This window comes from Panthera onca, chromosome A1 (genome assembly GCF_046562875.1).
Source record: "Panthera onca isolate mPanOnc1 chromosome A1, mPanOnc1 haplotype 2, whole genome shotgun sequence".
NCBI lineage: Eukaryota > Metazoa > Chordata > Mammalia > Carnivora > Felidae > Panthera > Panthera onca.
The window spans coordinates 145431447-145459400 of NC_138339.1; the positions used below are offsets into that span (position 1 = coordinate 145431447).

Sequence of the window (27954 nt, forward strand, 5' to 3'; positions counted from 1 at the left end):
CTTCCCTTCGTATTGTCAACTACACGGATTTCATTGGTTTGCTAATTTTTTTTTTTTTCATTTGTAGTTTAACCACTGCTTAAAATGTTTTTGCTTGTGTCCAAATTGTAAACTTCTGGAGGGCAGAGAATGTGTCTGTCTTACATTTCTTCTCTTTCAGTGCCTAAGGCATTGTTGTGCTTCAGGAGTTGTTGGACTATTAATTAAATCACCCATACCTCCTCCAGCTTTACTGTTCCTCTTTCTATTTTCACGTTGGGTCTACAGCATTGTGATATTGTGATTTATGAGATGTGTATGTTTTGTCTTCATCCACAGCCCCTCTCTCACCGCTTCCAAAACCCTTAGCATTTCTTAAGCCTTTGGAGGGGGATAAAGTTGTCTTTTGTTATGTTAATGAGGTTCTGGAAAGCACCTAAAGATGGGGGCTGCTGGCCTCTAAGCAGTGATTAGAGGGTTGTCACTTTCAGTCCCACCCCCAGACCTCCAGGGAAGTTGAAGCAATTGCCAGCTTCAATTTAATAGTTCTTGTCCAAAAAACGTAGCCTACATAAAAACTCAAAAGGACGGGGTTCAGAGAGCTTCCTGGTTGTTGAACACGTGGAGATGCTGGGAGGGTGGCGCTCCTGGAGAGGGCAGAGGGCAGGGAAACTCTGCGGCCCATCCCCATACCTTGCCCTCTGAACCTCTTCCATTTGGCTGTTTGTGAGTTACATCCTTTTACTGTTAATAACGTGTTTCGTTTGAGTTCTGTGAGCTGGCACAATAATTGTACCTAAGGAGAGGGGCTCGTGGGAACCTCCAGTGCATAGCCAGTGGGTCAGAAGCACAGCTAACTGGGCTGACGATGTCCGAAGTTGGGGGTGGGTTCGGGGCGGTTTGCAGTCCAGTAGGACTGAGCCCTCAGCCTGTGGAATCTGATGCTGTGTCTGAGTAGTGTCAGAGTTGATTATATTGAGCTATATTCAGTTGCGTTGAGTGAATGGCTGGCGTTCTGAGAATTGCTTGTTGGAAATTGCGTCTTAGAACACCTAATTTAAGCCTCCTCTGGCTCCTCAAATATTTTCTCATTCATAAGGCATTTATTTGCAGACAGAGTAGAATGTGCTGTCCGTTACTCATCCGTCTATATTTGTCCTGCTTAAAAATCTAAAAATGTTAAAAGCCCAGGACCGTAAAAGAATAACTTGGTAAATTTGATTAAGTAAATACTTTTAAATGTTATGCAGTAAAAGATAAGGTTGAATAAGTGACAGGCTTGGAAATTGTGGCAACATATATTATAAAATATTAATATCCAGGCTGTGAAGAATTCTTAAAAGATTGAGAAGAAAATGACACATCAGCACGTAGAAAATGACAAAATTTAAGAATAGGAGGTTCTCAAAAGAAGACAGTAAATACAGGATTAACCTTACTAGAAAAGTCAGGGAGATGCAGTAGAAACAGTATTGTATTATTTTTTTATCTAACACATAGATTTAGCCCGAAGTTTTAAAAGTTGGCAAGAATCAGGGGAAAGAGCACTTTAGTATCATTTTGGTGGAAATGAAAATCATTGTAACCTTTTGAGAGGTATTTTAGCAGTATAATTTTTTATACAACTGACATATTCTTGTGTGTGTGGTCGTGGGTTGATTAATGGCCCCAAAAGTTATGTCCGATCAGAACCTCAGAATATGACCTTAGTTGGAATAGGGGCCTTCACAGGTGTAATTAAGGTAAAGATCTCCAGATTGGTGAGTGGTGTCCTTATAGGAGAAGGGAAGAGGGAGATTGAAGACGCAGGGGGAAGGTGGCACCAGGGCGGAGGCGCAGATTAGAGTGCTGGTTAGTACGCGGGACTGCTGGGATTGCCCAGAGCTGCCAGAAGCTAAGAGAGAAGCCAGAATGGACTTTCCCTCAGAGCCTCCAGAAGGAACCAGCCCTACCAACACCTTGATTTTGGACTTCTGGGTTCCAGAGCTGTGAGAAAATACTTTTTGTTGTTGAAAGCCTCTAGATTCGTGGCGATTTGTTGTTACTAACCTCAGAAAACTAATATGTGTGCATAAAAACCTCTGTGGAATATTTTTCGGCATTGTTCATCTCACTGACAAATTAGAGGGGGAATCAGTGTTCACAAAAGTGAATCAGTTAAGGGGTGCCTGGGTGGCTAAGTTGGTTAAGTGTTCGACTTTGGCTCAGGTCACTGATGGTGGCAGTTCATGAGCTCAAGCCCCGAGTCGGGCTCTGTGCTGACAGCTCAGAGCCTGAAGCCTGCTTAGCATTCTGTGTCTCCCTTTCTCTCTGCCCTTCCCCCACTCATGCTCGATCTTCAAACTAAATACAAAAACATTAAAAAAAAAAAAAGTGGAACAGTTAAGTCAACTATGGTCTACCAAGAATAGTACACAGTAACCAAGTGATTGAGGTAGATCTAGGTATATACATACTGATTTGAAAATGTTCTTCTGTGGTTAAATTATATATGCCAACATGTACTCAGATGTTTTAATAAAAAGTCTTTGATTAAAAATGTATAGGAACAACTCTGTAAGGGTATATAGAAAATCTTTGTAGAGGGGGAGGTAGATGGAAACAGACGTGGGAGGATGCCAGGATTAGGTAGTACTTTCATTTTATTCTATATATCTGCACTGTTTAAGTGTTTATCATGTTTCTATATTTAAAAATTCAAGTTAGGAAAAGCTTTAACCTCTTCAAAACACAACAAAAATAAAAAACTAAACTTAAGGTTGTATGGTTATGTACGGATATTGATATTTTGCTATTGCAGAAATAATAGCATATGCTATATATATATATATATATATATAATATATGCTATAATAGAAATAAATATATGTTAATTAAAATTTTATAATGGAAAATGAGAAGCAGAGTGATGAGGAGACCTGCCCGAGGCCACACAGAGATATTAAGTGATAGAGTCAGACTGAAATCCCAGGCTTCTGACTCCCAAGTCCCCATGGTGCTCTGCTAGTGAAGTATGTAGGTCCCTAGTGGAGACCATCATGTGTGGCCCTTAAGTGCATTGTGAATATTTAATTAGAATTAACCCTGGCTTTCCACTTAACTCTGGGGTTGTAAAGACCCTAATGATATGTCAGTCTAAGCGTGTGGTCACACCATTGGAGATTTGGAGCCCTTCTCATCAACCTCCAGAAGTGTTTAAGAAACACAAGGGAGGGGTGTCTCGCTGGCTCAGTCAGTTAAGCATCCAACTTGGGCTCAGGTCATGATCTCACAATTGCTGAATTTGAGCTCCGTGTCGGGCTCTGTACGGACAGCTCAGAGCCTGTAGCCTGCTTCAGATTCTGTCTATTTCTCTCTCTCTCTCTCTTATTCTCTCTCTAAAATAAACAGTAAAAAAAAAAAAAAAATAAAAAAAAAATTACAGGGGCACCTGGGTAGCTCAGTTCCTTGAGCATCTGACTTCAGCTCAGGTCATGATCTCGTGGTTTGTGAGTTTGAGCCCCACATTGGGCACACTGGTGTCAGCCTGTCAACGCAGAGCCTACTTCGGATCCTCTGTCCCCCTCTGTCTGCCCCTCCCCAACTTGTGCTCTCCCCAAAATAAGTAAATTATTTTTTTAATTTAAAAAAGGATTAGCCTGGCTGTTGTGTATTCCCTTTTCTCATTAAGGGCACAGCTAGAACAAAGCAAAGAATATTATAGTCCGTCATTTTACAAATGAGGATGTTAAGATCCAAAGGGATTAATAATTTGTCCACAACAATGTATAACTAGTTAATGCTAGAGGAAAATTTAGAGCACAGTTTTCTGTTTTGCAGTCCTTTGATATTCCCATTGCTGTATATTTCCAGTACTGATTCCGTACAATAGATGCTCTGTGTATTGTGTGTGTGTTTTTCTGTTGAGAATTTCGTTTAGATTTTTCAATCCATTGCTGCCTTTGATAACATGCTCACAAGTGTAAGTATAGTTCTCATGTGGCTCAAATGAGCATATTGTACATTGAAAAAATTATATAGAATGTCTGTTTTGGAAGCATTGTAGGTCAAGAATTTTTTGCAAAGATTGGGACACCTGGGTGGCTCAATAAGTTAAGTGTCTACCTGGTTTTAACTCATCTCATGATCTCGTGGTTTGCGAGTTGGAGCCCTGCATCAGGCTCCACGCTGCCAGTGCAGAGCCTGCTTCGGATTATCTGTCTCCTTCTCTCTCTGCCACTTCCCTGCTGGTGTTCTGTCTCTGTCTCTGTCTCTGTCTGTTTATCTCTCTGTCTCTATCAAAATACATAAACCTTAAAAAAAGTATATTTTTTGCAAAGATAGCCCTGCAGTGGTGATGTGCCCAAATGTCCAGTGTCCCTCACTGTGTGTCTGGTAGGCCACACCACACATCTGTTCACAATCCAGCTGCAAGTCTGAATTCTCCATTTACTGGTTGGTTGGATGAAACATCCATTTATTGGATGCCTTTTCTGTAGTTGGCCTAGGTCTGACTCTGAAACTTATCTGTGAGATTTAGAGAATAGATCTACAAACCCATTTTGTAGGCTCTAGAATATTTTGTTCACCTTGCACGTGTTTCTTGAGATCTCTGAGGAATTATTTCTGGGCTAATAAAATGTACACCTCCATTTGTACATAAAAAAATTGCCACGTTCCTCACTTGAGTTGTTTGCTTAGTGCAAAAACCTAGTGGTTAAAATGGGAATTAGAGGGGTGCCTGGGTGGCTTGGTTAAGCATCCACCCTTGGCCCAGATCATGATCTCATGGTTCCTGAGTTCGAGCCCAACATCAGGCTCTTTGTTGAGGGTGCAGAGCTTGCATGGGTTTCTCTGTCTCCCTCTCTCTGTCCCTCCCCCGCTCGCTCTGTCTCTAAAAATAAATGAATAAACTTTAAAAATATATTTTTAAAAAATGGGGACAAGAAAATTGAGAACATGACCAAATCAGGTTTTAAATTATATTTAACTAGCATGGCCACTATTAATAGCATGGAGATATTGTAACCCAAGAGTTGTTCTTTGTTAGAAGTACCTAAATATAATTTTTCATGTATTTTTATGTCACAATAAAATTTTCTCTTAGAAGAGTGGGTAATATGCTGCTTTCTTATGAAAAGTAGCTTCAGTGACTAAAATCTTTTTAAACTGCCATTGAGGTTTTACATTTTATAGATTTATAACTGTTTTGTTTAAAGAATACCCAGACATATTGCCTTTATAATGTTTGACATATAGTTGGTGTTTATTACGAGCTTAATAGTAAAACCCTAAGATTTAAAGATTTTATTTTGGGGGGCGCCTGGGTGGCTTAGTTGGTTAAGCTTCTGATTTCAGCTCAGATCATGACCTCAAGGCTTGTGGGTTCCAGCCCCACGTCAGGCTCTGTGCTGACAGCCCAGAGCCTGGAGCCTGTTTCAGATTCTGTGTCTCCCTCTCTCTCTCTACCCGCCCCCCCCCCAAATAAACATTAAAAAAGTAATTAAAATATTTGGGGGGGGCACCTGGGTAGCTCAGTTGGTTAAGCTTTCGATGTTGGCTCAGGTCATGATCTCACCGTTCGTGAGTTTGAGTCCCACGTTGGCCTCTGTGCTGACAGCTCAGAGCCTGGAGCCTGCTTCAGATCTGTCTCTTCTCTCTCTGCCCCTCCCCCTCCTTGCACTTTATCTCTCTCAAAAATAAACAAACGTGAAAGAAGTTTTTTTATTTTCTTTTAAGAGAGAGTGCGTGCCAGTGGAGGAGGGACAGAGGGAGAGAATCTTAAGATCTTAAGCAGGCTCTACGTGAGATCATGACCTGGGCTGAAATCAAGAGTCGGACATTTAACCACCTGAGCTATCCAGGCACCCCTAAAACCCTAAGTTTTAAACTGAGAGATGCTCCAGTCATCAAGAAGTCAGCTTTGTAGTTTAATGATTGTCTTTCACGTGCAGACACAAAAAATAAAGACAAAAGGATTGTTTTCCCTTGCCATAGACAGCTAAACACATTCTCTAATAAGCACATCCCTCTACATGCTCCCATATAAACACACATGCATATTATATCCCTGTACATACTCCCATTTTTGCTGATTCTCTTTTTCTTCCCATGTACCCAATTGCATTTTTCTTCAGTAACCTGGATTTTTATGATGTATTGCTGTCTAAACCAGCTTCCACGTAACAAAGTAAACTAGTTTGACTTCGTGGCTCTGTGATAGTGGAGGATACATTCACCCCATCAGTGGTTCTCAATTCTAATTGTATATCAAACAGGGATTGTTTTTCTTTTTATATACATGAGTGTCCATGCCCCACTCAGATGGTTCTGATGTGGACCTGAGTTAGGACCCAAGAGGCATGTACTGTGTTTTTTCAAATTATGCATTTGATTCTTCTGGGACCTGAACCACACTTCCAGTTTATTCTGCTACTACTGAATAGGAGCACTAGATGGCGCTGTCTAATAACCTCCAAGGAAGCTTGAACTATCCTAAATATGCATCCAGTTGTAAATTTGGAATTAATTGCGTGTTTATACTTAATAATTATCATGAATAGGTAAGCTTACTAGAATTATAAACGAAAGCACAATAGCAAGCACATCTTGACAAGAACCAGAAAGGATTGCCCAATGCCTTCTTTTCAGTGTGCACTCTTTTGAAAACGGAGGGGAGGCAGGTGTTTTTATTTTAGAGAAAATCAGTTTCAGAGGAAAGCTTCTGTTAGTTTCCTCTTCAATTTTGTTTAAATCTAATGAATTGACTTGAAGTGGTTACTGTTTATTGTGCCTTGGTCACTGTGGTACGCATAATCAGAATGTGTCCTTTAACCCTCATAAGAACCCTGCAAAATACTGTTAGCAGTACATTACTGTTCCTCTCTCAGAAATAGAACTACCTCAGAGAGATTGTTACTTGCCTGTGGAACACAGGGCTAGTAGGAATAGGGTCTTGAGTTTGATTCCACGTGTCCATGCCATCATCTCCTAACCTTAGGTGATATTTTTGAACATCAGTATTTTTGCTGCCTTTTCAGAAAAGTTATTGATGTAAATAAGCTAACAACATAGAAATGAGGAAATAAAAATGCCGTTTAGTTATTTACCAGTAAGGAAATGTTATTTCATTCAGAAACATTTTTTTAAACCCTAACAGGCATTCCTTCATTTTATTGCACTTCAGTTTACTGTGTTTTGCAGATACTGCATTTTTTACGGATTGAAAGTTTGTGGCATCCCTGTGTCTTGCAAGTCTATTGGTGCCATTTTTCCAACAGCGTTTGCTTATTTTGTGTCTCTGTTCCACATTTGGGTAATTTTCGCGGTGTTTCAGACTTTTTTGTTACATGCATTATGGTGATGTGTGATCAGTGATCTTTGACATTACTATTCAGATTGTTTTGGGGCACGACAACCTGTGCCCATATAAGATGGCGCACTTAACTGCTAAATGTGTGTGTTGTGACTGCTCCACTGACCGGCCGTTCCTCCTCATCCCTCTCCTCAGGCCTCCTGAGTCCCTGAGACACAACAATATTGAAATTAGGCCAGTTAGGAACCCTACAATGGCCTCTCAGCCTTCAAATGAAAGGAAAGAGCTTGCACATCTGTCACTTTAAATCATAAGCTAGAAATGATTAAGCTTGGTGAGGAAGGCATGTCAAAAGCCTAGCGGGCCAAAAGCTAGATCTCTTGTGCCAGTCAGTCAAGTTGTGAGTGCAGAGGAAGAGTTCTTGAAGGAAATTAAAAGTGCTACTCCGGGGGTACCTGGCTGGCTCAGTCGGAAGAGCATGCCACTCTTGGTATCAGGGTCGTGAGTTTGAGCTTCATGTTGGGTCTAGAGATTAATTAAGTAAAAATAAAACTTAAAAAGTGCTACTCCACTGAACACATAAATGGAGAGCACAACGGCCTTATTGCTGGTGGTGAAAGTTCTCAGCCACAACATTTCCTTAAGTCAAAACCTAATCCAGAGCAAGACTCCCTTCATTTCCATGAAGTCTGGGAGGTGAGGAAGCTGCGGAAGAGAAGTTTGAAGCCAGCAGACGTTGGTTCGTGAGGTTTAAGGAAAGAAGCCATTTTTGTAACATAAAAGTACCAGGTGCAGCAGCAGGTGCTGATACAGATACTGCAGCAAGTTATCCAGAAGATCTAAGATAATTCATGAAGGTGCCTACACTAAAAAAATGTTCAGTGTAGACCAAACAGCCTTCTTCTAGAAGAAAATACCATCTATGACTTTCCCAGCTAGAGAAAAGTCAGTGCCTAGCTTTCTAGGAGCTAAGGCAGTTGGTGACTTTCAGTAGAAGCCAGTGCTCGTTTACCATTTCTCTCTCTCTTTTTTAAATGTTTATTTATTTATGTTTGAGAGAGAGAGGGAGACCGAGAATCCCGAGCAGAATCTTGCTGTCAACTCAAAGCCCAGTGTGAAGCTTGAACTCACTAACTGTGAGATCATGACTTAAGCCAAAAGCACAAGTCGGACACTTAGCCCCCCTGAGCCATCTAGGTGCCCCTCATTTACCATTTCTGAAAATCCTAGGGCCCTCAATTCTGCTAACTCTACTCTGCCTGTGCTCTATAAATGGAACAACAAAGACTGGATGACAGCACATCTGTTTACAACATGGTTTACTGAATATGTTAGGCCTGCTGTTGAGAACTGCTCAGGAAAGATTTCCTTCAAAATATTGCTCATTGACAGTGTACTTGGTCACCCAAGAGCTCAGATGAAGATGTATAATGAGATTAGTGTTGTTTTCATGCCTGCTAACACAGCATCCATTCTGCAGCTCAGGGGTCAAGGAGTCATTTTGACTTTCAGGTCTTATTGAAATGCATTGTAAGGCTGTAGCTGCCATAAGTAGGGATTTCCCTGATGGATCTAGGTAAAATAAAATAAAAACCTTCTGGAAATGATTCCCCAGTCTAGATGCCACAAAGAACATCTGTGTTTCATGGGAAGAGGTCAAAATACATTCACGGGAGTTTGGAAGAAGTTAATTCCAGCTCTCATGGATGACCTGGAGGGGTCCTAGACTTCAGTGGAGGAATTCCCTGCAGATGTAGTGGAAACATCAGGAGAGCTAGAAATGGAACCTGAAGATGTGACCGAATTCCTGCAATCTCATAGTAAAACTTGAACGGATGAGGAGTTGCTCCTTATGGATGAGCAAAAAAAGTGGTTTCTTGAGATGGAACCTACCCCTGGTGAAAGTGCTATGAAGATTGTTGAAATGGCAGCACAGGATCTATTACTATTTTTTAAAGATTTTATTTTTAAGTAGTCTCTACACCCAACATGGGGCTTGAACTCACAACCCCAAGATCAAGAGTCACATGCTCTACTGACTGAGCCAGCCAGGCACCTCAAAAACACAGGATTTAGAATATTACATAAACCTAGGTGATAAAGTGGTGGCAGGAATTGAGAGGATTGAATTTTTTTTGTTTTTTGTCTTTTTGTTTTGTTTTTTTGGTTTTTGATTATGACTTCACTGCAGAACTTGTAACAAGTTTGAATGTAGGAGCACCTGGTTGCCTCAGTTGATTAAGCCTCTGACTTGGGCTCAGGTCATGGATGATGTCACGGTTGGTGAGTTCAAGCCCCACATTGGGCTCGCTGCTATCAGCGTCCACGCTGCTTTGGATCCTCTGTCCCCCTCTCTCTCCGCCCCTTCCCATACGTGTGTGCTCTTTTTCTCTCTCTCAAAAATAAATAAACATTTAAAAAAAATTTTTGTTAAGTTTGAATGTAAACCTTTGCCTTATAATTCAGAGGTACCTGAAGATTTATATATAATTGATTTCTAGTCTCTTAGAGAAGATTGAATTTTGAAAGCAGTTCTACTATGGGTAAAATGCTGCAGAGCCTGATAGGAAGAGTCAGGCATTCAGGAGACATTGTTTTATTTTAAGAAATTGACACAGCCACCCCAGCCTTCATTCAGCAGCATTCAGCAGCCATCAGCATTGAGGCAGGACCCTTTTAGGAGGGGACTCAAGGTAGGCTTCCTAAGTGAAGTATATACTCAAACCTGAAACAGGGATGCACAACTTTCTCCCCCAACCCCCATTTTTTTTTTAAGGCTTATTTTTTGTGAGATTGAGCCCCGCATCCAGCTCTGCACTGACTCTGCTGAGCCTGCTTGAGATTCTCTCCCTCTCTCTCTGCCCCACCCCCAATAAATAAACATTTAAAAATATTTTTTAAGTTTTTATTTTGAGAGAGAGAGTGCGCATGCACGGGCACAAGCGGGGGAGGGGCAGGGAGAGAGGAAGAGGAGAGGAGACAGAGAGAAAATCCCAAGCAGGCTCTGCACTGACAAGCATGGACCCCCATGTGGGGCTCGAACTCAGGAGCCATGCAATCGTGACCTGAGCCGAAACTAAGAGATGTTTAACTGACTGAGCCACCCAGGCGCCCCAATAAATAAACATTTAAAAAAAAAAAAAAAAAAAGGATAATCTTTAAAAGGGCATTCCTAAGGGGAAATAAGAGAGAAAAAAAAAACATTAAAAAAATATGTCAGGAATTAAGGAAGATAATTTCAGCATCCGATGAAATATTAAGCCTAGGGAAAATACACCTTTGACATGCCGCTCCCCAATTTGGAGGATTAAAACAAGTGGTGATAAAGGGATAAAGATATCTGTGACTTGGTGAAGACAATTTATTTTTAGAAAAGTATAGCATTACACCCAGTTTGGAGTTTGGAAGCTGTGTTAGAATTAAGATGTTCCCCCTCGCCCTCTCTCTCCCCTAAATTCCTGTACCGTACTTATTCAAACACTAAGCACCATGGACTTTGAAGATGAAGTTAAGGTTACTGGTCAGCTGACCTCAAAATAGGGAGATGATCTGTAGGTGTTCCATGTACAGGGGAGGCCCTAGGACAGGAGAAAGATTTCAGCCCCGTTGCAGACGCTTGGGTCCAGGGGCCCAGGTGTGAGCAGTGGCAAGGGCCCCAGCTGGCGGTGATCAAGGATGTGGAGACTCAGTCCCACACACTGGACGAGCGGAAGGAACTTGGGGCCAACTGTCCCCCAGAGCCTCCAGTAGGGAGCGCAGCCCCTGGCGGCTCTCCATTCCAGCCTGGTGAGGCTGATCTTGGACTTTGGAACTTACAGAACTGCCGGATAACAAATGGGTGTGGTTTCAAGTTAATAAGTTCTGTGATAATTTGTTATGGCAACACTGACTGATACAAAGAATAGAATTCACTCTCCTGTCATTCCACACAATATCACTTTATTCCTTTCTGGGCTTTGTTGATAAGCATCCTTTGATTAATTGTAAACATAATCGCATAAATGTTCGCATCCTACCTTTTCTCTTAACTCGATCATTTCTCCATGTTGCTACATAGTTTTCCCTAATTATTAGCAGTATCATGTTCCTTTGACGAGATATAGTATTATATTTAACCTCTTGGACTTCTGTGTTGCTTCTAAATTTTCACCAGTGTAATATTGCCCTGGGTGTTTCTGTGCATACGACCTTTCTCATATGGGAAGTTCCTGGAGTCAATTCTCAGATGTAGCATTATCCATTCAGAGTCTGAGCCTTTTTATGACTCTTATTATATAATGGCGAGTCTTAAGTGGCTTAGTCATTTAAAAGTCTTTAGCAGAGATAAGAGAACTATGTTCATTAATATCATCACCATTAGGTAATACCCTTTTTCAGATTTTTTTGTTAATGGTGTAAGGTGGTTAGTGGAGAATTTTAAATTTAGTGGATAAAGTTCCCTAAATTGTATAAGAAATTAATGTTTAAGTTACTGTCGTAAGTTTATGAGAGATAGAAAGCTGAATAGAGTACCTGTCTTGAAAAAATAGAGTGAAAAACATTTACTATGATTTAGTCATGTTCCAGTCCTAAGAGATATGAAACTGGTTTCTCACGTCAGAACATATTTATAAATCTACGTTTTTTTTTTTTTATTAATGATACAGTACAGTCTGCTAATACTACATTTCTATCTTCCGTGTCTATCATGCTGATTTTCTAACAGCAATCAAACCCATAACCATTTTCTTGTTGTGGGTATAACTAATTATTCATTTATAGGTTTTTTTTGCAGCTTCATAAAGGTATTGTTGACATATAACACGTGTAAATGTAAAGTATACAACATGATGTTTGATACATGAATATATTGCAGAATGATTACCACAGTCCCCTTACATAATTACCCTGTGTGAGTGTGTGGTGACAACATTTAAGATCTCTCCTAATAACTTTCAAGTGTATAACACAGTCCTATTAATTATAGTCATCATCCTGTGCATTAGATCCCCAGAACTTACTCATCTTATAGGTAGACGTTTGTACTTTTGACTAACATCTCACCATTTCTCCCAGCTCCTGTCAACTACCATTCTGCTCTGTTTCCATGTTTCAGCCTTTTTAAATTCCACATGTAAGTGAGAACATACAATATTTGTTTCTCTCTGACTTATTGCATGTGGCATCCATAATGTCACAAAAGGCAGAATTTGCTCTTTCATGGCTGATTAACATTCTGGATGTGCGTGTGTGTGTGTGTGTGTGTGTGTGTGTGTGAGAAATTTTCTTTATCCACTCATCCATTGGGTGTGTGTGTATGTGTGTGTGAGAGAGAAAGAGAGAGATTTTTTCACTCCTCTGTTGATAGACACTTAGGTTGTTTCCATGTCTTGGCTGTTATAAATTATGTTGCAGTGATCATGGGGGTGCGCATATCTCTTTGAAATGGTGATTTTGTTTCCTTTGGCTATCTACCCAGTGGTGGCATTGCTGAATCATATAGTAGTTCTGTGTATAATTTTTTGAAGAACCTCCATACTGTATTCCATAATGGCTGTACCAATTTATATTCCCACCACCAATGCACAGGGCTCCCTTTTCATGGATGTGACTTCGTTTCCAGCTTATTTTCTTTCTCAAGTTCCTAGTACTTCAAAGCAGAGTGGATGGGGTGCCTTGGTGGTTCAGTTGACCCGATTTCAGCTCAGGTCATAATCCCAGGGATCAAGCCCCATGTTGGGCTCTGAGCTGAGCATGGAGCCTGCTTCACATTCTCTCTCCCTACCCCCCACCCCGCCCTTTACCTGCTTGCATGTGTGCGCGCTCTCTCTCTAAAATAAAAAATAAAAACAAAGTAGAGTGGATCATTGGACTCAGAACAAAGGTTTGTCCGTACTAAAATACAAAGTATGGGGCGGGGGGTGCCTGGGTGGCTCATTTGGTTAAGCACCCGACTCTTGGTTTCTGCGCAGGTCATGATCTCGTGGTTTGTAAGTTTGAATCCTACATCAGGCTCCGTGATGATGGTACGGAGCCTGCTTGGGATTTTCTCTCTCCCTTTCTCTCTGCCCCTCCCCTGCTCGCTCTCTCTGTCTCTCTCAAAAATTAATTAAAAAAAAAGTTTTTTAAATTTAAAATACAAAGTACATATATTTTTTTGTGACTAGGGCATCTTAGATGTTTAGTTTGCTCACATATAAAGAAGCAGTAAGTTAAAATAAAAAGGCAGTGGAAGGGAAGTTAGGATTCCAGATCCAGATGTGTAATTAACTGATTGTTACTTTGAACATGTCACTTAACCTCTGGGCTTCTGTTTTCTGCTCTTTAACATGGGGTTGATTATGTTGATCACATGAAAAATAATCGTATAGAAAAGGTTTGAAAGCATTTTGCCTGCAGTGAGGTAGGGTATAAACTAAAGATATGTGGTAGGAAATCATTATTTTGTCTCTGACTGGTTGGAAAATTAAGTGAGATTCCCATAAAGTGAGAACACACCTGGCACATGCTAGAATGAAAATGGAGACAGTGACAAAGCTTTGGTACTAAAATACTCAGTTTCTGAAAGAGTATATAATTGATCTGCTTTAGAGTCTGTTCAAAAATAAAATATACTTTAAATAAGTACATGGTTTTATTTTCTAGGATCCAATCTAAATCGCTGTGGTTTCCGAGGCTCTTCATACCTGGGTATTCCATTCAACCCATCAAAGGTGAGTTCTTTCTGGGTGGGGAGGAGGGAGGAGGGAGATGGATGGATTTTAGTGAGAAAGAAAACTAAGAAATGACACAGAAGCCAGGCTTGTGTGTTTCATTATAGCTAAATATTGTCTACTAATGTGTATTATGACCTTTACTTAAAGGAAAGTGATACCCACCCTACTTCCTGGAACTATGCACAGTATGTGTGCACGCAGAATTTGCTACCGTCACAAGTATTATGTCTCTCATCCTATTGTTTGTGTGTCAAAATTACTGGTGATTTCCTGGAGAATTGGAAATACAGCTCTCCTGTGCTTGGTGCTTGCTCTCGAGGAAGCCAGTGAACTTCTGTGTTAGTGAAGGACTTTACATTTGGCTCGTGTTTCTAAAGAATAAAACAAAAAGCTCTTGCCAAGGCAGTGATTGAAGACACGTGAAGAGCAACAAATTTGAGGCAATAGGCAGGTTGTCTTTTGCCTGTTTTTTCATACTCTCTTCCTAATTTTAGAATAAATAGCAGTAATTTGGGAGAAGGCAGCATGTTTTCATAGAGGCACTGGTTCAAGTTTCTTCCTCTGCCTTAGGCTGTAGATCACCTTGCCTGTGTCAGGGTCACGTGAATTTGCCAAGATGTGTCTAATCATGTGTGCCCGCTGCTTTTAGCAAGGAATCTGAAAACAAAGAACTCACAAAATCTGTTCCCTTTTTGCTGTACATGTAATATTTTCCCGCTGATGCTGGTCCTCAGGAAGATGGCTGTCCCGTTACTCGTATTGGACAGGCTCTCTGGGTGCCATGCCATGTGGCCATGACAACTGCTTTATAGTGCCGTACCTTATACAGACTTTTACCTGCCCTCGTTGAAATAAAGCTGGGCTTTGATAACATTACTTGTAAAAGACAATCGCCTTCTGTACCCCTTTCTGAAGACAATTTTATTTATTTTTAAATGCTTATTTATTTTTGAGAGAGAAAGAGAAAGCGAGTGGGGAAGGGGCAGAGGGGGAAGGGAGGAGGATCTGAGTTGGGCTCCGCGCTGACAGCAGAGAGCCCAGTGCAGGGCTAGAACTCACAGACTGCGAGATCTTGACCTGAGGTGAAGTCTGATGCTCAACCAACTAAGCCACCCAGGCGCCACCCAAAACACGTCTTTTTAAATAACAAGAATAAAATTTAAAAACAAAAATATTTTTGCTTTGGTTTACAGAGTCTCCCGAAACCTCTTTTTGGCCCTAATTCACCTAGACCCCTGGCATCTTCTGGGGGAGGTTGGGTCCCACTCCACGCCACGTTGTGTTAGTCTGAATTTGAGTGGTGGAAGGAGCAGGAGACTCCAGTGGACTCATGTAGGCCCCCCAGGAGCAGTTGGCTCAGAGTCGGCGAGAATCTGAAGAGGCACATGGGATTTCCCGACACAGTACACAAATACAGTAGTGTCAGCAATCTTTCTTCCGAATTCACCAAACCACCCTGTCTGGTAAATGCCCCAGGACCTTCCAGGGCCATAGAGAACTTTTCGGGAAACACTGATGGAGCCTCTCCGCCTACTCTTCTCACTGTTTTCCTTCACAAATTCTGTATTGTCTGTTAAATTATGTGTTGTCCCCAGTACATGCTAAATACCCAGAATTTTCTTTCTCTGCATTGCTTTTACTTTTTCTTCTACCTATGAAGCCTCCTCTCCTTTCCTCTCCTTTCCTCTCCTCGCCTCTCCTCGCCTCTCCTCGCCTCTCCTCGCCTCTCCTCGCCTCTCCTCGCCTCTCCTCGCCTCTCCTCGCCTCTCCTCGCCTCTCCTCGCCTCTCCACCCTCCAAGTTCCTCTTCTGGCACAGACAAGAATCCTTTATTTAAAGCTTTGTGTTACTTTGTCTCCCTCATGATGCTTTTATGTCCTACTTCGTATTGTAATTACTTGATCTGCCCTTAAGGTTAAGCTCCACATTTGATTTGTGTTTGGATTCCCCCTGGTACTTTTAACCTAGTAGGTGTTTACTTTAAGTACCAAGAAATGAAGTGGGCTGTGGGAGTTGTAAGAAGGCTGTTACAAATGTGGAATAGAATAGCTGGGAGTACCAGAGTTTCAGTTGTAGGGAGGAACTCAGAATGAATTCTAAGTGTTAGCAAGATGAAAATTTGTTTGGCCCGTTTGTGAGACCATATAAGGAATTGTAGACGTAAGGCCGGATGGGTAGGGTGGTGTCAGATTATAGAAGGTCTTGAACACTGTGCAAACTTGTTCTGTGAGGAACCACAGAAGGTCAGTGAGCAGAAAAATAATGTGATTTCCTGCCTGGTGGTTCCGGGACCCTAGTTCATGACTCCCAAGAAGTACTGGCCCTTTGGGTATCTGCCTTGTGCTTGCATCGTCACCAAGATAACCAGCATCTTTATCACAGTAACTTTATTTAACCCTCACAATAACCCCATGAGGGAGGTACTAATATCCACATTCTAGTAGGAGGAATGAAGCAGGCCAGTGAGTAGTATAGCCAAGATTTGATGCATTTCACTGGTTGTAGAAGTTAACATTTATTATAATTTTTTAAAATTTTGTTTTTAATGTTTTTATTTCTGAGAGAGAGAGAGAGAGAGAGAGAGCGAGCATCAGTCAGGGAGGGACAGAGAGAGAGGTAGACACAGAATCTGAAGCAGGCTCCGGGCTCCGAGCTGTCAGCACAGAGCCCGACTCAGGGCTTGAACTCATGAACCATGAGATCATGACCTGAGCAAAGTCAGAGGTTTAACTGACTGAGCCACCCAGGTGCCCCGAAGTTAACGTTTATTATAGTAGGTGAGGAGTCTGCTTGAACCAGAACCTTGGTACAAGCTTCACTTTCGCTTTCCAGTATGCTGAGCAGTTACTCTAGAATTTGGAGCAATTGTTGATGAACCTAAACTGAGATAGAAGGGAAACCAGTGAGAGAGATGAATTTTAAAATACACTCTTACTCTTTCAAAATTAAAATGTTCTTCGTTGTGTGTCAACTACACTTCAATTAAAAAAAAAAAACCGCTTAAGACATTCTTAAACTTACATAAATTAGTACATTGTGAAATCTTACATTTTTCATGTGAAATTTTTTTTTTTAGTGACTGATTCATAGGATCAGCTGATTATTTGAAATTAATTGTAAAACTCTGAATGCTTTTTTTTGTTTTTTTTTAAGTTTATTTATTTATTTTGACAGAGAGCACAAGCTGGAGGGAGGCAGAGAGAGGGAGAGACAGAATCCCAAGCAGCTTCTGCACCATCAGTGCAGAGCCCGATGTGGGGTTCAAACTCACAAACTGTGAGATTGTGACCTGAGCCGAGCTCAAGAGTTGGACACTTAATCATGTGTGCCACCCAGGTCCCCCTAAAACTCTGAATGCTTTGTATATTGTGGGACATCAAGTTACTTGGCGTAGTAAACACTTTTTTTAAATCCAGATTTTATCAGTGCCAGTGCCTAGGGTCTTTACAGGATTTCCTATATGAGTCACATATTTTGTAGCTTAAGAGTTCTTTGATAACTGTGGTTATCTTTTGTTGAAACAGTCAGAGTGGTAAAACAAATCTGACACAACGTGGTAATGCTTCCTGGTAAGACTTCTCTGCTCCACCTCTGCAATTTGCTGGTCTGATGGTCTTCCAGAACACTTTTTGCCAGCAGGATGTGTTGGGCTCTAAATTTTAAAAGTTACACTGTTTTATTTCTAGAGATTTTTTTCAGTTTTGGTAACAGAGCTCTTTGCTTTTTGTTATTCTAAGTGCTAATATGTTTTAAAGACTCATTAAATTGTATATGGGAGCAGAATGAGGTTTTTCACCTGTGTTGTTTTGTAATATTTTTATATGGTGGTCACTATGGTTTTTAATTTGGATTTGTACAGTAAAAGGATTTTTCTTTCATAAATTGTTTCTGTTTGAAAAGCTCTATGCTTTTCTAACGTCTTGAGACTTAAGTTATAAGTGATATGGTTGATGACATTTGAAGTTCAAATAATTTGGTTTATTTGTGTAAAAGCACTACTTCCCTGAAGCTTTAGGTTTGCAGGATAAGTTTAAGAATTGTGTAGCCTGCAAAGTATGTGATTATACTTACATTGAGTCATGTAAAATGGAGGTTTGCTTTTTCAATCAGGTGTCAGTACAAATCAGTATAAACATTGCATTTTCCTAGTTCCTGAAACCTTGCATTAGATTGCTTAATGAAGTAAGTTTTCAGTTTACTAGTTCATTAACATTATGTTTATTTTGAATTTAGAATCCTGGAACAGCTCATCCTTATGATAGTGGCCACATAGCAATGACCTACACTGGCCTTTCGTGCTTAGTTATTCTTGGAGATGACCTAAGCCGAGTAAATAAGGAAGCTTGCTTAGCGGGCTTGAGAGCTCTTCAGCTGGAAGATGGGAGGTATGGGTCACTCTTTGATTTTTTTTTTTTTTCCCCTTTTCTTTCTGTCTCTCTTTCTTTCTTGGAAAAAATTTTATACAAGTAAAAAATGGGTACAGAACTGTACTAGAACTTTAGGGTTTATCATAAACCCTTATTAGAACCACCTGAAGTTCACTGTACATACATAAAGTTAAATGCCTAATCAAAAAAAGATCCAAGATTTTTTATGTGAGTAAAGAGAAATCACACTAGCAGAACTCCTTTCTTCCTCTCTCTTTTTAAGTGACACAGTAAATAGATTCATAAATAAGTGGTTGAATGGTTTCATTTGTAAGATGGATTTTAATTTACCTTCTTGGTGAAAAAAATGGATATTTTGAAGAAAGCATACATTTAGTCTGAACTTTTATTACTTAAGACATAGTGATTGGGGGGAGAAAGGGATGAACGCTGAATATTAGATGCTAGTGTAAGTGGTTTCAATGACATTTATAAAAGATAGAAAAAGAACTTAGCGTATTTATTAATATTTGGTGGTTTGTATGGTATATCTAGAGTTTTAAGGGGAAAATTGTTTTCAAATCTAGGAAATGACAAAGCAGTAGTGATCCTGTTTAGCGAAGAGATTTTGTAAACAAATTCTGCTATGTTGTTAAGTCAGTGCTCCATCTATTAATAGCTCTATTTTCCTGTCAAGGTTTTAAAAACACTGCTCTCGGGGAGCGCCTGGGTGGCTCAGTCGGTTAAGCGTCTGACTCTTAGTTTCAGCTCAGGTCGTGATCTCACGTTCGTGAGGCTGAGCCCCACATCAGGCTCTGCACTGGCAGCACGGAGGAGCTTGCTAGGGATTCTCTCTCTCCCTCTTTCTGCCCTTCCCCTGCTCGTGCGCGCGCTCTCTCTCTCTCTCTCTCTCTGTCTCTCTCTAAATAGACTTAAAAAAAAGACAAAAAACCTTCCCTCAGGCATGTGGCTGGCTCAGTCAGTGGAGCATGTGACTCTTGACCTCCCAGTTGTGAGTTCAGGCCCCACATTTGGTGTAGAGTTTACTTAAAATCTTGAAACACTGGTGTAATTAACTGAAAGATAAAGGTTATTGTCAAAGCAAATGATAAATACAATTAAAGAAAAAAAAACCACCCCTCTCGGTGAGGGGAAGACTAATGTAGACACATAAGATATTTTATCATTAACTGGAAATACTGCAAAACTGAATCTTGACCTCAGCCAGCATATGTGACTGATACCTCCAAGTTTTGGTGTAGTCTTTGATTATTGCCACTGTATCCCTGTTTATAAAAAAAGAAATAGATACCAGGCACAGACTGTTACTTCTCTTAAAACTAATGGAATAGGTAAAAATTGAATTACAGCACAGTATGATCAGTTAGTGGCTATCTACATATACATTTGGAAGAAATTTCACACATCAAAACTTGGGTTTGGGAATTTCTTACTATTCAGTAGGTCCTATGTTTTACCTGCTCCTTTCCCCCCATTCTCACGCTAGCGTGCCACAGCTATGGTAGGGAGCAAATAAACTTACTCTGAGTGGTAGCATCTGGTAAGGAGTAACTGGTAGTGTGGAAAGCTACCCAGAAATCAGAACTTGGGAGCAGAGGGTGATTTAGAGATCATTTTATATTTTTCGAGTACTAGTTCTATTTGTTGACTTAATACAAGTAGTATATGGTTTTTAAATCTGTATTTAATAATAGGTTTTTCTGTGACAAAAGACATGAAGCGCGTGTTTCTCACCTACCCTGCAAGAAAATAAAAAAAATAAATTCTGCTGCCATGTAATCGTGTGTCATACTGTTATTACTTCCAGTTTCTGCGCAGTCCCTGAAGGCAGTGAAAATGACATGCGATTTGTATACTGTGCTTCCTGCATTTGCTATATGCTCAACAACTGGTCTGGCATGGATATGAAAAAAGCCATCAATTACATTAGAAGAAGTATGGTGAGTTACGTTGATAAATCGACTATTTTAGATCATTATTGCTGCTATATGGGAGCTGCAGTAAAATGCACGTCTCCTCTTTCTTCCACCAAGAATCTGGAAATCAGGTTAGTAGCATTGCTTTTTAGATACTTTGTATAATCAGAACAGCCATATAGAAATAATTGTGATGGGCAGATTGATTCATTGGCCATTAAAATTTAAATGTAATTTATGTCTGAAGAAACAAATATCTTTACTAGAAAGAGATTGGTCAGCCCTAGAAGAAAAAAGAAGCAAAATCTCAAAGGCACATGCTTGATAAACTGTCCTCGCAGGGGTCAGTGGAGAGCCCTGGCCAAGCGTAGTAGAGATTTATGGTGTCTTTAAGGAGACTGTTTCTATATTTGGTGTGAGGTGGGAGTTCCATAAGTCATTTGACTAGCAGAGACCAAATATAACAAGATTGACTGGGCTAGCAATAGATTTTTGGATCATTTTTGTTAATACTTTGACGTGTGCTTTTTTTTTTTCAATCTAAGGTTTATTTTTAAGGAGAATATCAAATGGAAATGTTATTCTTTCACAGTACAATTTAATCTTCTCATTGGCAGTAGTAAGGAAAGCTCAGTCTCAGCCAGAATTATCTTTTGCTTTACTTTTTCGTCTCTTATATGAAACTGGAGACGTAGAAGTGTTGCTTCCCAAGTTTATTACTTCCCAAATACTGAGTTTTTAGTTTTAAAGATTAGACTATTTTCGGCTGTTAATTCAACTTTCACTTAGTATTTCAAAATGAAAATTAATTTCTTAGAGGAATGAAATTGTTTTTAATTGAATGTGTGAATGTGGATCAGATTTTATAGAATGTGGATCAGGCATTTTTAAAAGCCTGTGGAGTCCAAAAGAACAGAGCCTGAAAGGAGTTTTAAAAGAAACAGATTTATGTGCTGTAGAAGGATAGGTGATGATGTGGTTTGGCATGAACACTAAGGAAGTGACCCTGTGTCACTCCTCAGCGTGTTGTCTTTGGGAGTGTAGCATACTGACTTGCCCTGTTACCAGTGATAGTAACTTTTGATCACTCGATTAAGGTGGTGTATGCCGTATTTTTCTCTGTAGAGTTAGAATTTTTCCACCTAGAAGGATTCAGTATCTTGTGGCGAGATGTTTTGGAGACTGTCAAATAATCTGTCCTTCATCAGACTTTATCCAACTATAATAAGATTGTCTGGGCTAACAGGTTCTTTGTCTGCTAGTGTTGGCATGCAATTGATTTTCCAGCTGTGTCATTTCTTCTGTAATTTTCAGTTGAAATTCTGCTTTTAGAAAAAGCTTTCTCTTTACCTCTGTCTATCCATATCACTTTGAACTCCAGATTCTTATTTGATCCAGTGGGCTATTACCTGTTACTATCATTATTTATTTTAATGGTCAGATTGTCCCAGATTCAGCCGGTGAGAACCCCTTCAAGCAGATGCTTGTGCCTTTTTTTGTCTCTCCCCCTGTATGCTTTGAGCAGCCCTTTGCTTTCTGCCACAAGATATTCCAGGTTCATCTTTTACTTTCCTAGCCATAGCCCAGGAATCGATCATTTTTTCAAGGAGCCCTGGTTCTTATCGGAGGATGGTGTGTAGAAATGAGGATTTGGGCCCTGGCTATGATCATGGTCCTGGGTAGCATTGCTTCTAGCCCCTCTCTCAGCAAGCCAAACTAGGAAATGTGTACATGCATGCATCTATCCGCAAACACACCCTCCCTTACACATACCTCTCTGTTACTTTACATATGTATTAAAAACCGTGAGTCCTGTTGATGCCTCGGATTTTAGTCCAACACCACAGAGTTCCTTTCTGTTTAATATTTATTTATTTTTGAGAGGGTGGGGAGGAAGGGAGGGGCAGAGAGAGGGAGAGAGAGAATCCCAAGCAGGCTCTGTGCTGTCAGTTAGAGCTCAATGCGGGGCTTGATGTCCTGAACCATGAGATCATGACCTGAGCCAAAACCAAGAGTTGGATACTTAACCTACTGAGCCACCCAGGCGCCCTCCACAGAGTTCCTTTTTAATCATCCTCCTTTTTTTGTTTTTTTGTTTTTTTGTTTTTTTGTAACTCCCTTCTCTGATGGTGACCAACCTGGTTACCGTTATCCAGAATACATGGTCTCTTTGTTTTGAACCTGAGGGTATGTAAATCAAAATACCATATTTAAGAAATACTTGAGTTACTTCTTTTATTTCCCCCCTTTACTATGGTTATGTTATTTTTTTTTTAATATAGTTGAGTTTGTTTCTGTTTGGGTTCCATTTTAGAGTTTGCCCCAATTTTGTTGATTTTTTTAAAAACTTAATATTTGGGGACGCCTGGGTGGCTCAGTCAGTTAAGTATCCAACTTTGGCTCAGGTCATGATCTCATGGTTCATGGGTTCAAGCCCCATGTCGGGCTCTGTGCTGAGTGCTCAGAGCCTGCAGCCTGCTTCAGATTCTGTCTCTGGCTCTCTCTGCCCCTCCCTTGCTTGTGCTCTGTTTCTAAAATAAATATTAAAAAAAATTTTTTTAAACTTACTTAATATTTGAAATACTGACTTGGTTCTGAAAGTGAGAGCTGTACAAAAAGAGATATTCCAAGATGTGTAACTCCCTGTCTCCTGTCCCTTTTGTCTTTGCTCTCTTCCTAACTCCCCCTTTCCTAACGTTTGTTGTTAACCACCACTCTGTAGGGAACCAATCTCATTAGTGTTTGGTTTGGCCTTCCTGTATTTCTTCTTGATGAGCAGATATGTACATTTTTTTTAAAGTTTATTTATTTATTTTGAGAGCGAGGGAGACCACGGCGGGGAGGGGGAGAGAAAGAGAGGAGAGAGAGAGAATCCCAAGCAGGCTCCATACTGTCAGCACAGAGTCCAGTATGGGGCTCGAACTCAGGGACCGTGAGAGCACGACCTGAGCCAAAATCAAGAGTCGAATGCTTAACTGACTAAGCCACGCAGGCACCCCCAGATGTGTACGTTTTTATTGTTCATTCTTATCAAAAAAAACTAAGATACTTAGTTTTGTACTATTCCATTCCATAAATGACTTTTTTGAACTCTTCCATAGGTGAAGTACATATTTTCCAAATGTAAACAGTGTTGAAACTAATAACCATCTTCATATGCTTTTATGTGTTGGAGACAGATTTTCAGAATGAATTCCTAATAGTGCGGTTTTTTGATCTAAAGGAAAATGCATATTTAGTTTTATCAGATGTTGCCATTTTCTCTCCAAAAAAGGGGTGGACCAGTTTATATTCCCAGCACTGTAGGAGAGTGCCTTTTCCACACTGCCTCTCAGTGGAATGAGTTGTCGTCCTCTTTAATTTTTATCCGTCTTGTGTGGGTGAGAAATGCTCTCTCGATGCATTTTTAATTTGCATTTCAAGTGAGCTTGACCATTTTCTGCACTCCCAGGACTCTACAGAACCAGGCCACAGGCCACATTTAGCCTGTAGCTCATAGTTACCTAACCCCAAGTTCCAGTCCGTTTTTTGCTTTGTTCTCTAGGTACTCCAATTTTGTGTATGTTCTTTCTTCTTTGCTTGTCTTTCATTTCAGTCATTTTCTCTCTGACCTTTTTGATTTCTGTATCCCAGTTTTAGTCTCTTGGCTGTTTTCTGCCTTTTCTTCAGTGTCCCTTATTGTCTTTTCTTTTGAGACTACTATTCCTTGGTCTTATTATTCCTTATTTTCTTCTGTTTCTTCCCTGCAGTCATTGAACTTCATTTCTTCCTACTGTTTGTCCTTTCTGTTCTTAATTTTCAGTTTCATTTTCATACCCCCAGCTGCTTGCTTGATAGTAAGCACCTGAGTTTGGGGTGCTGTATTACAATTTTCTTCTGTTTTATGGCCATTTGGGGGAAATGGGGGCAGATTTGCATACATCGAGATGTTTTCATTCATTTGCTGTGTTTTCTTTCCAGAGTTACTTCATAAAGATTTGTCTGTTTAGTCATTTCATGGATATTCTTTTTTCTTACACAAGCCCCTATTTGAGTGTACTCTTGGGGTGCCTGAGTGGTTCAGTTGGTAAAGTTTCCAACTCGGTTTGGGCTCAGGTCATGAACTCAGAGTTGGGTGAGATTGAGCCCCACACCGGGCTCTGTGCTGACAGTGCCGAGCCTGCTTGGAATTTCTTTCTCCCTCTCTCTCTGCCCCTTGCTGGCACGCTCGCTCTCTCTCTCTCTCTCTCTCTCTCTCTCAAAAAATAAATATTTTTTTAAAAACCCAGAGTGCACTCTTTTCAATCAACCAAGTGTGACTTCTTTCATGAGTTTTTGTGGAGTTTGATTTTGTGGTTGTTTTGTGTTTGTGTTTTTCATGCTGGGGAAAGTGTTGTGTGTTCATGATTTTCTGGTAGGAGAGAGGTTGTTTCTCTTGCTTCTCAGGGTCTCTTAATGTTGCTCCTTTGAGCATCCTTTATTACCTGATCTGCAGAGGGCCTGTCTCCCTTCCTTGTTAACTTGATTTACCAAAGTCATGCCCTGTGAGTGCTGTAGACTCCTTTCCGGCAGTCAGGCCTCTGCTCTGCCAGAACTTAGGCCGTCCAGGCAGCGCTCGCTTTGCATGGTGGAGCCAGACTGTGACAGAGACTGTGACAGAGACTGTCACTGTCACTTCAGCTGAAGTGAGGACAGTGATCTGAGTCATGGGGGGCAGGAAGGAATCAGCACTGCTCTGTGACCCATACCAACTTGTTGCCACAATGTCAAACTCTCTAGCAGTTACAGATGTACAGAGAATTTTTTTAAGTGGTGAAACCAGTTTTAGTACATTGTAATTTAAAACATTAGAAATAGTGAGAGTTAAAGTGTTTGGGGAAAAAAAAGTATATGTATAGAAGGAGAGAGAGGAGGGAGAGGGAGTAGTTTGAACGGTGTTTGCCTTGGTTTTGTTGTGTAACTTACGATACGGGGTAAACATCTTTTCTGTCTGGTAAATGATTATTAGACTCCTTCCTAGGTTTGTAGCAGCATCCAACCTTTTATCCTTTGTGGTGTCGTTGTGAAATAACTTGAAGGATTCCTTTCCTGTGAAGTTTTTTGCCAGCATCCCTTCTCTAGAATGTCTCCATCCTTGTCATCATGGCCATTGTCCCCACTTAGATGCTGTGCCTTCACTTACTCTTCTGACGTTGTATCTGGTCTCAGACAGTGGTGCTGTCCATATTCTTATGATCAGCTATTTCTAAACTCCGTGTTTGATCTCATTTTCACTTCTAGTGGTACTGCTTTTCGTTTCTTTACTGCACCTTTATCTTTGGTGGCCAGTCTATTCTTCTGGTTCTGTTTTTGGAAAACGTCATGTGGGTTTATCACTAAGACAAAGAAACAACGCACCCCGACACTTTGCTGTCCGTGCATGAACTGAATAATAAGCGCAGTGACCCGTGACTAACAGACTTTGAAAAAGAGGACTGGATTGGTTACTGATTGTGATGCACATCTGTTATTCACGTAGTGATTTGTGGACTGAGGTGCTAGCATCAAGTTTGTACTCCGCGCAGTTGCCCACAGTTAATACACCGTGGGGACTGACATTTGAATCCGTATCGTGTTGTTTAAGTTATGGTACCCAGACTTCGTAATATCAGATCTGCACAGAGCAAAGACTGCCTGTCCTTCGCCAGCCTAGGGTGGACCTTCTCCTTTTGGCAGTAATTTTAGATGAGTCTCAGGCCTCCCATTGGCTCCCTGCCACTCCCTTCCTCACAATTTTCCGTACACTTCCCTCACTCTCTGCAGAAAGGTGGCGGGATGTGAGAGGCAGCTTGCTGGGATTTGACGTTTTCTTTTTCTACAGGCAGGTAATTTATAGCTTTGTGTGTCTTCCAGCTTCTCTAAGGTTTCAGTTTTATATAGTTGCATTGTTGTTCTGTTTTGATTTTGCAGGATGTGTGGGGAGATCCAAAGGTAGGCAGGCACTGTGATCCTTGGCTGCCCAAAAGTCTCAAAATAGACTTGTTTCATGTTTATAATATTTTATGAGTATAGAGTCTCCATTTTCCTTAAACTTGTATATTCTTGCAATAGGAAAAGAGTAAGGGTTGGGTCTTTTTGTTGGTAGAAGTCAAATCTGTAGATGCTATCTGAACAATCTATCTCAGAATGTGCAAACTGTATGCGTTTAGTGATTTCACTTGGTGGGTAAGATAAGATCAGGTACTTGAAAATGCTCGAACTACCCCTTTGTAGGAAAGAGTGAGTATTTTAGAAGATATAAGGGAGAAATAAAAGTGGCTCAAGAAACAAAAAATTAGCATGAGGACTTATTTTTTATCCTTTCCCTATTAAACTGAACGATGTTTTTCTTTTTCAGTCCTATGACAATGGGCTGGCACAGGGAGCTGGACTTGAATCTCATGGTAAGACATCTTAACATAAATGAACGTGTAGTTTCTTTTGTCTCTTTAAATAACATCATGGTGTCTTCGACATTGAGGCCCCCAGAAGTTTGTGTCAGCCTGTGGCACGGCCTGGCTGTCTTCTTTCCTACTCCTTTCTTTTGACAACTTGTGCCAGTTTGAACCGCTCCTTGGTCAGTAATCAGAGATTATTCAGACGGGATATTCATACTTTTCTAGTAATGTTTTCTATTTACCTATTTGAGTGTTAGCTGCATGAAAATATCCTGGGGTGATTTCTCAAGCTAGCACTAGAAAACACCAAGTTTTCTTGTTTGGCATAACACTAAAGGGCTCGATGCAGAATTGTTAGGCATGAATTTGTGAAGAAAGGAACATTTTTAATCTAATAGTCTTTAGTCATAGTCAGAAAACGTTTTGCTGCATAGAGTATGTGCATTGATACAATTTCTCCTTTCCCCATTTTCCCCACTTTGGGCGGAACCAGAATACAGGGAGATAATGCACTTCATTTGTCAGCACATCAGTAGCCTGATGTCTTTCAAATTGACTATTCGCATGTAGGAGTAAATAAACTGCCATGCTCTTTAAATTTCTTTTTTTTAAAAGATTTATTTTTGGGTAATCTCTACCCCCAAGTGTGGGGCTCGAACTCACAACCCCGAGATCAAAGTCGCACACTCCACTATCGGAGCAGCCAGACGCCCCAGCCATGCTCCTTTTTTTTTTAAAAAGAGAGAGCCTAGGGGCGCCTGGGTGGCTCAGTTGGTTGAGCATCCGACTTCGACTCAGGTCATGATCTCGCACTTCGTGGGTTCGGGCCCCGCGTCGGGTTCTGTGCTGACAACTCGGAGCCTGGAGCCTGCCTCGGATTTTGTGCCTCCCTCTCTCTCTGCCCCAACCCACTCGCATTCTGTCTCTGTCTCTCTCAAAAATAAATAAACATGGGAAAAAAAAAAGAGAGAGAGAGCCTAGATCAAGGAGGCTCTCTGAGTGAACTCCTTAGGTTTCCTCTTTATTACAGCAACCTGTCTGTGCCTGCAGCATGGCAGAGCAGTGAGAATGGGTCTCAGCCCTGGTACCCGCAATGGGACCTGGCTCCTCAGTCTCTCTGACAGACTGGAAATAATTGGATCTTTCTTTAAGATTGTTGTTAGGATTCTGAGAGATAAGGGGGAAAGTGGTTTGTAAACTATAAACACATTTTACAAAAGGACACTTTTTACATACACTCTCTGGCCCCGTATCTTTGTATTTCCCCGGGGCCCTTGTCCTCTCAGGT

At 40.7% G+C, this 27954-nt stretch overlaps 1 protein-coding gene across 1 annotated transcript in view; it reads left to right on the top strand.

Annotated features, from left to right (window-relative positions):
• PGGT1B (protein geranylgeranyltransferase type I subunit beta) overlaps positions 1-27954 on the top strand; it is a 62694-nt gene that overhangs the window by 12406 nt on the left and 22334 nt on the right. Inside the window, exons 3-6 of the mRNA XM_060636345.3 lie at positions 13898-13965; positions 18201-18352; positions 20163-20295; positions 26627-26672. Of these exons, the coding sequence (XP_060492328.1) occupies positions 13898-13965; positions 18201-18352; positions 20163-20295; positions 26627-26672 (399 nt within the window). The remainder of the gene's footprint in view (positions 1-13897; positions 13966-18200; positions 18353-20162; positions 20296-26626; positions 26673-27954) is intronic.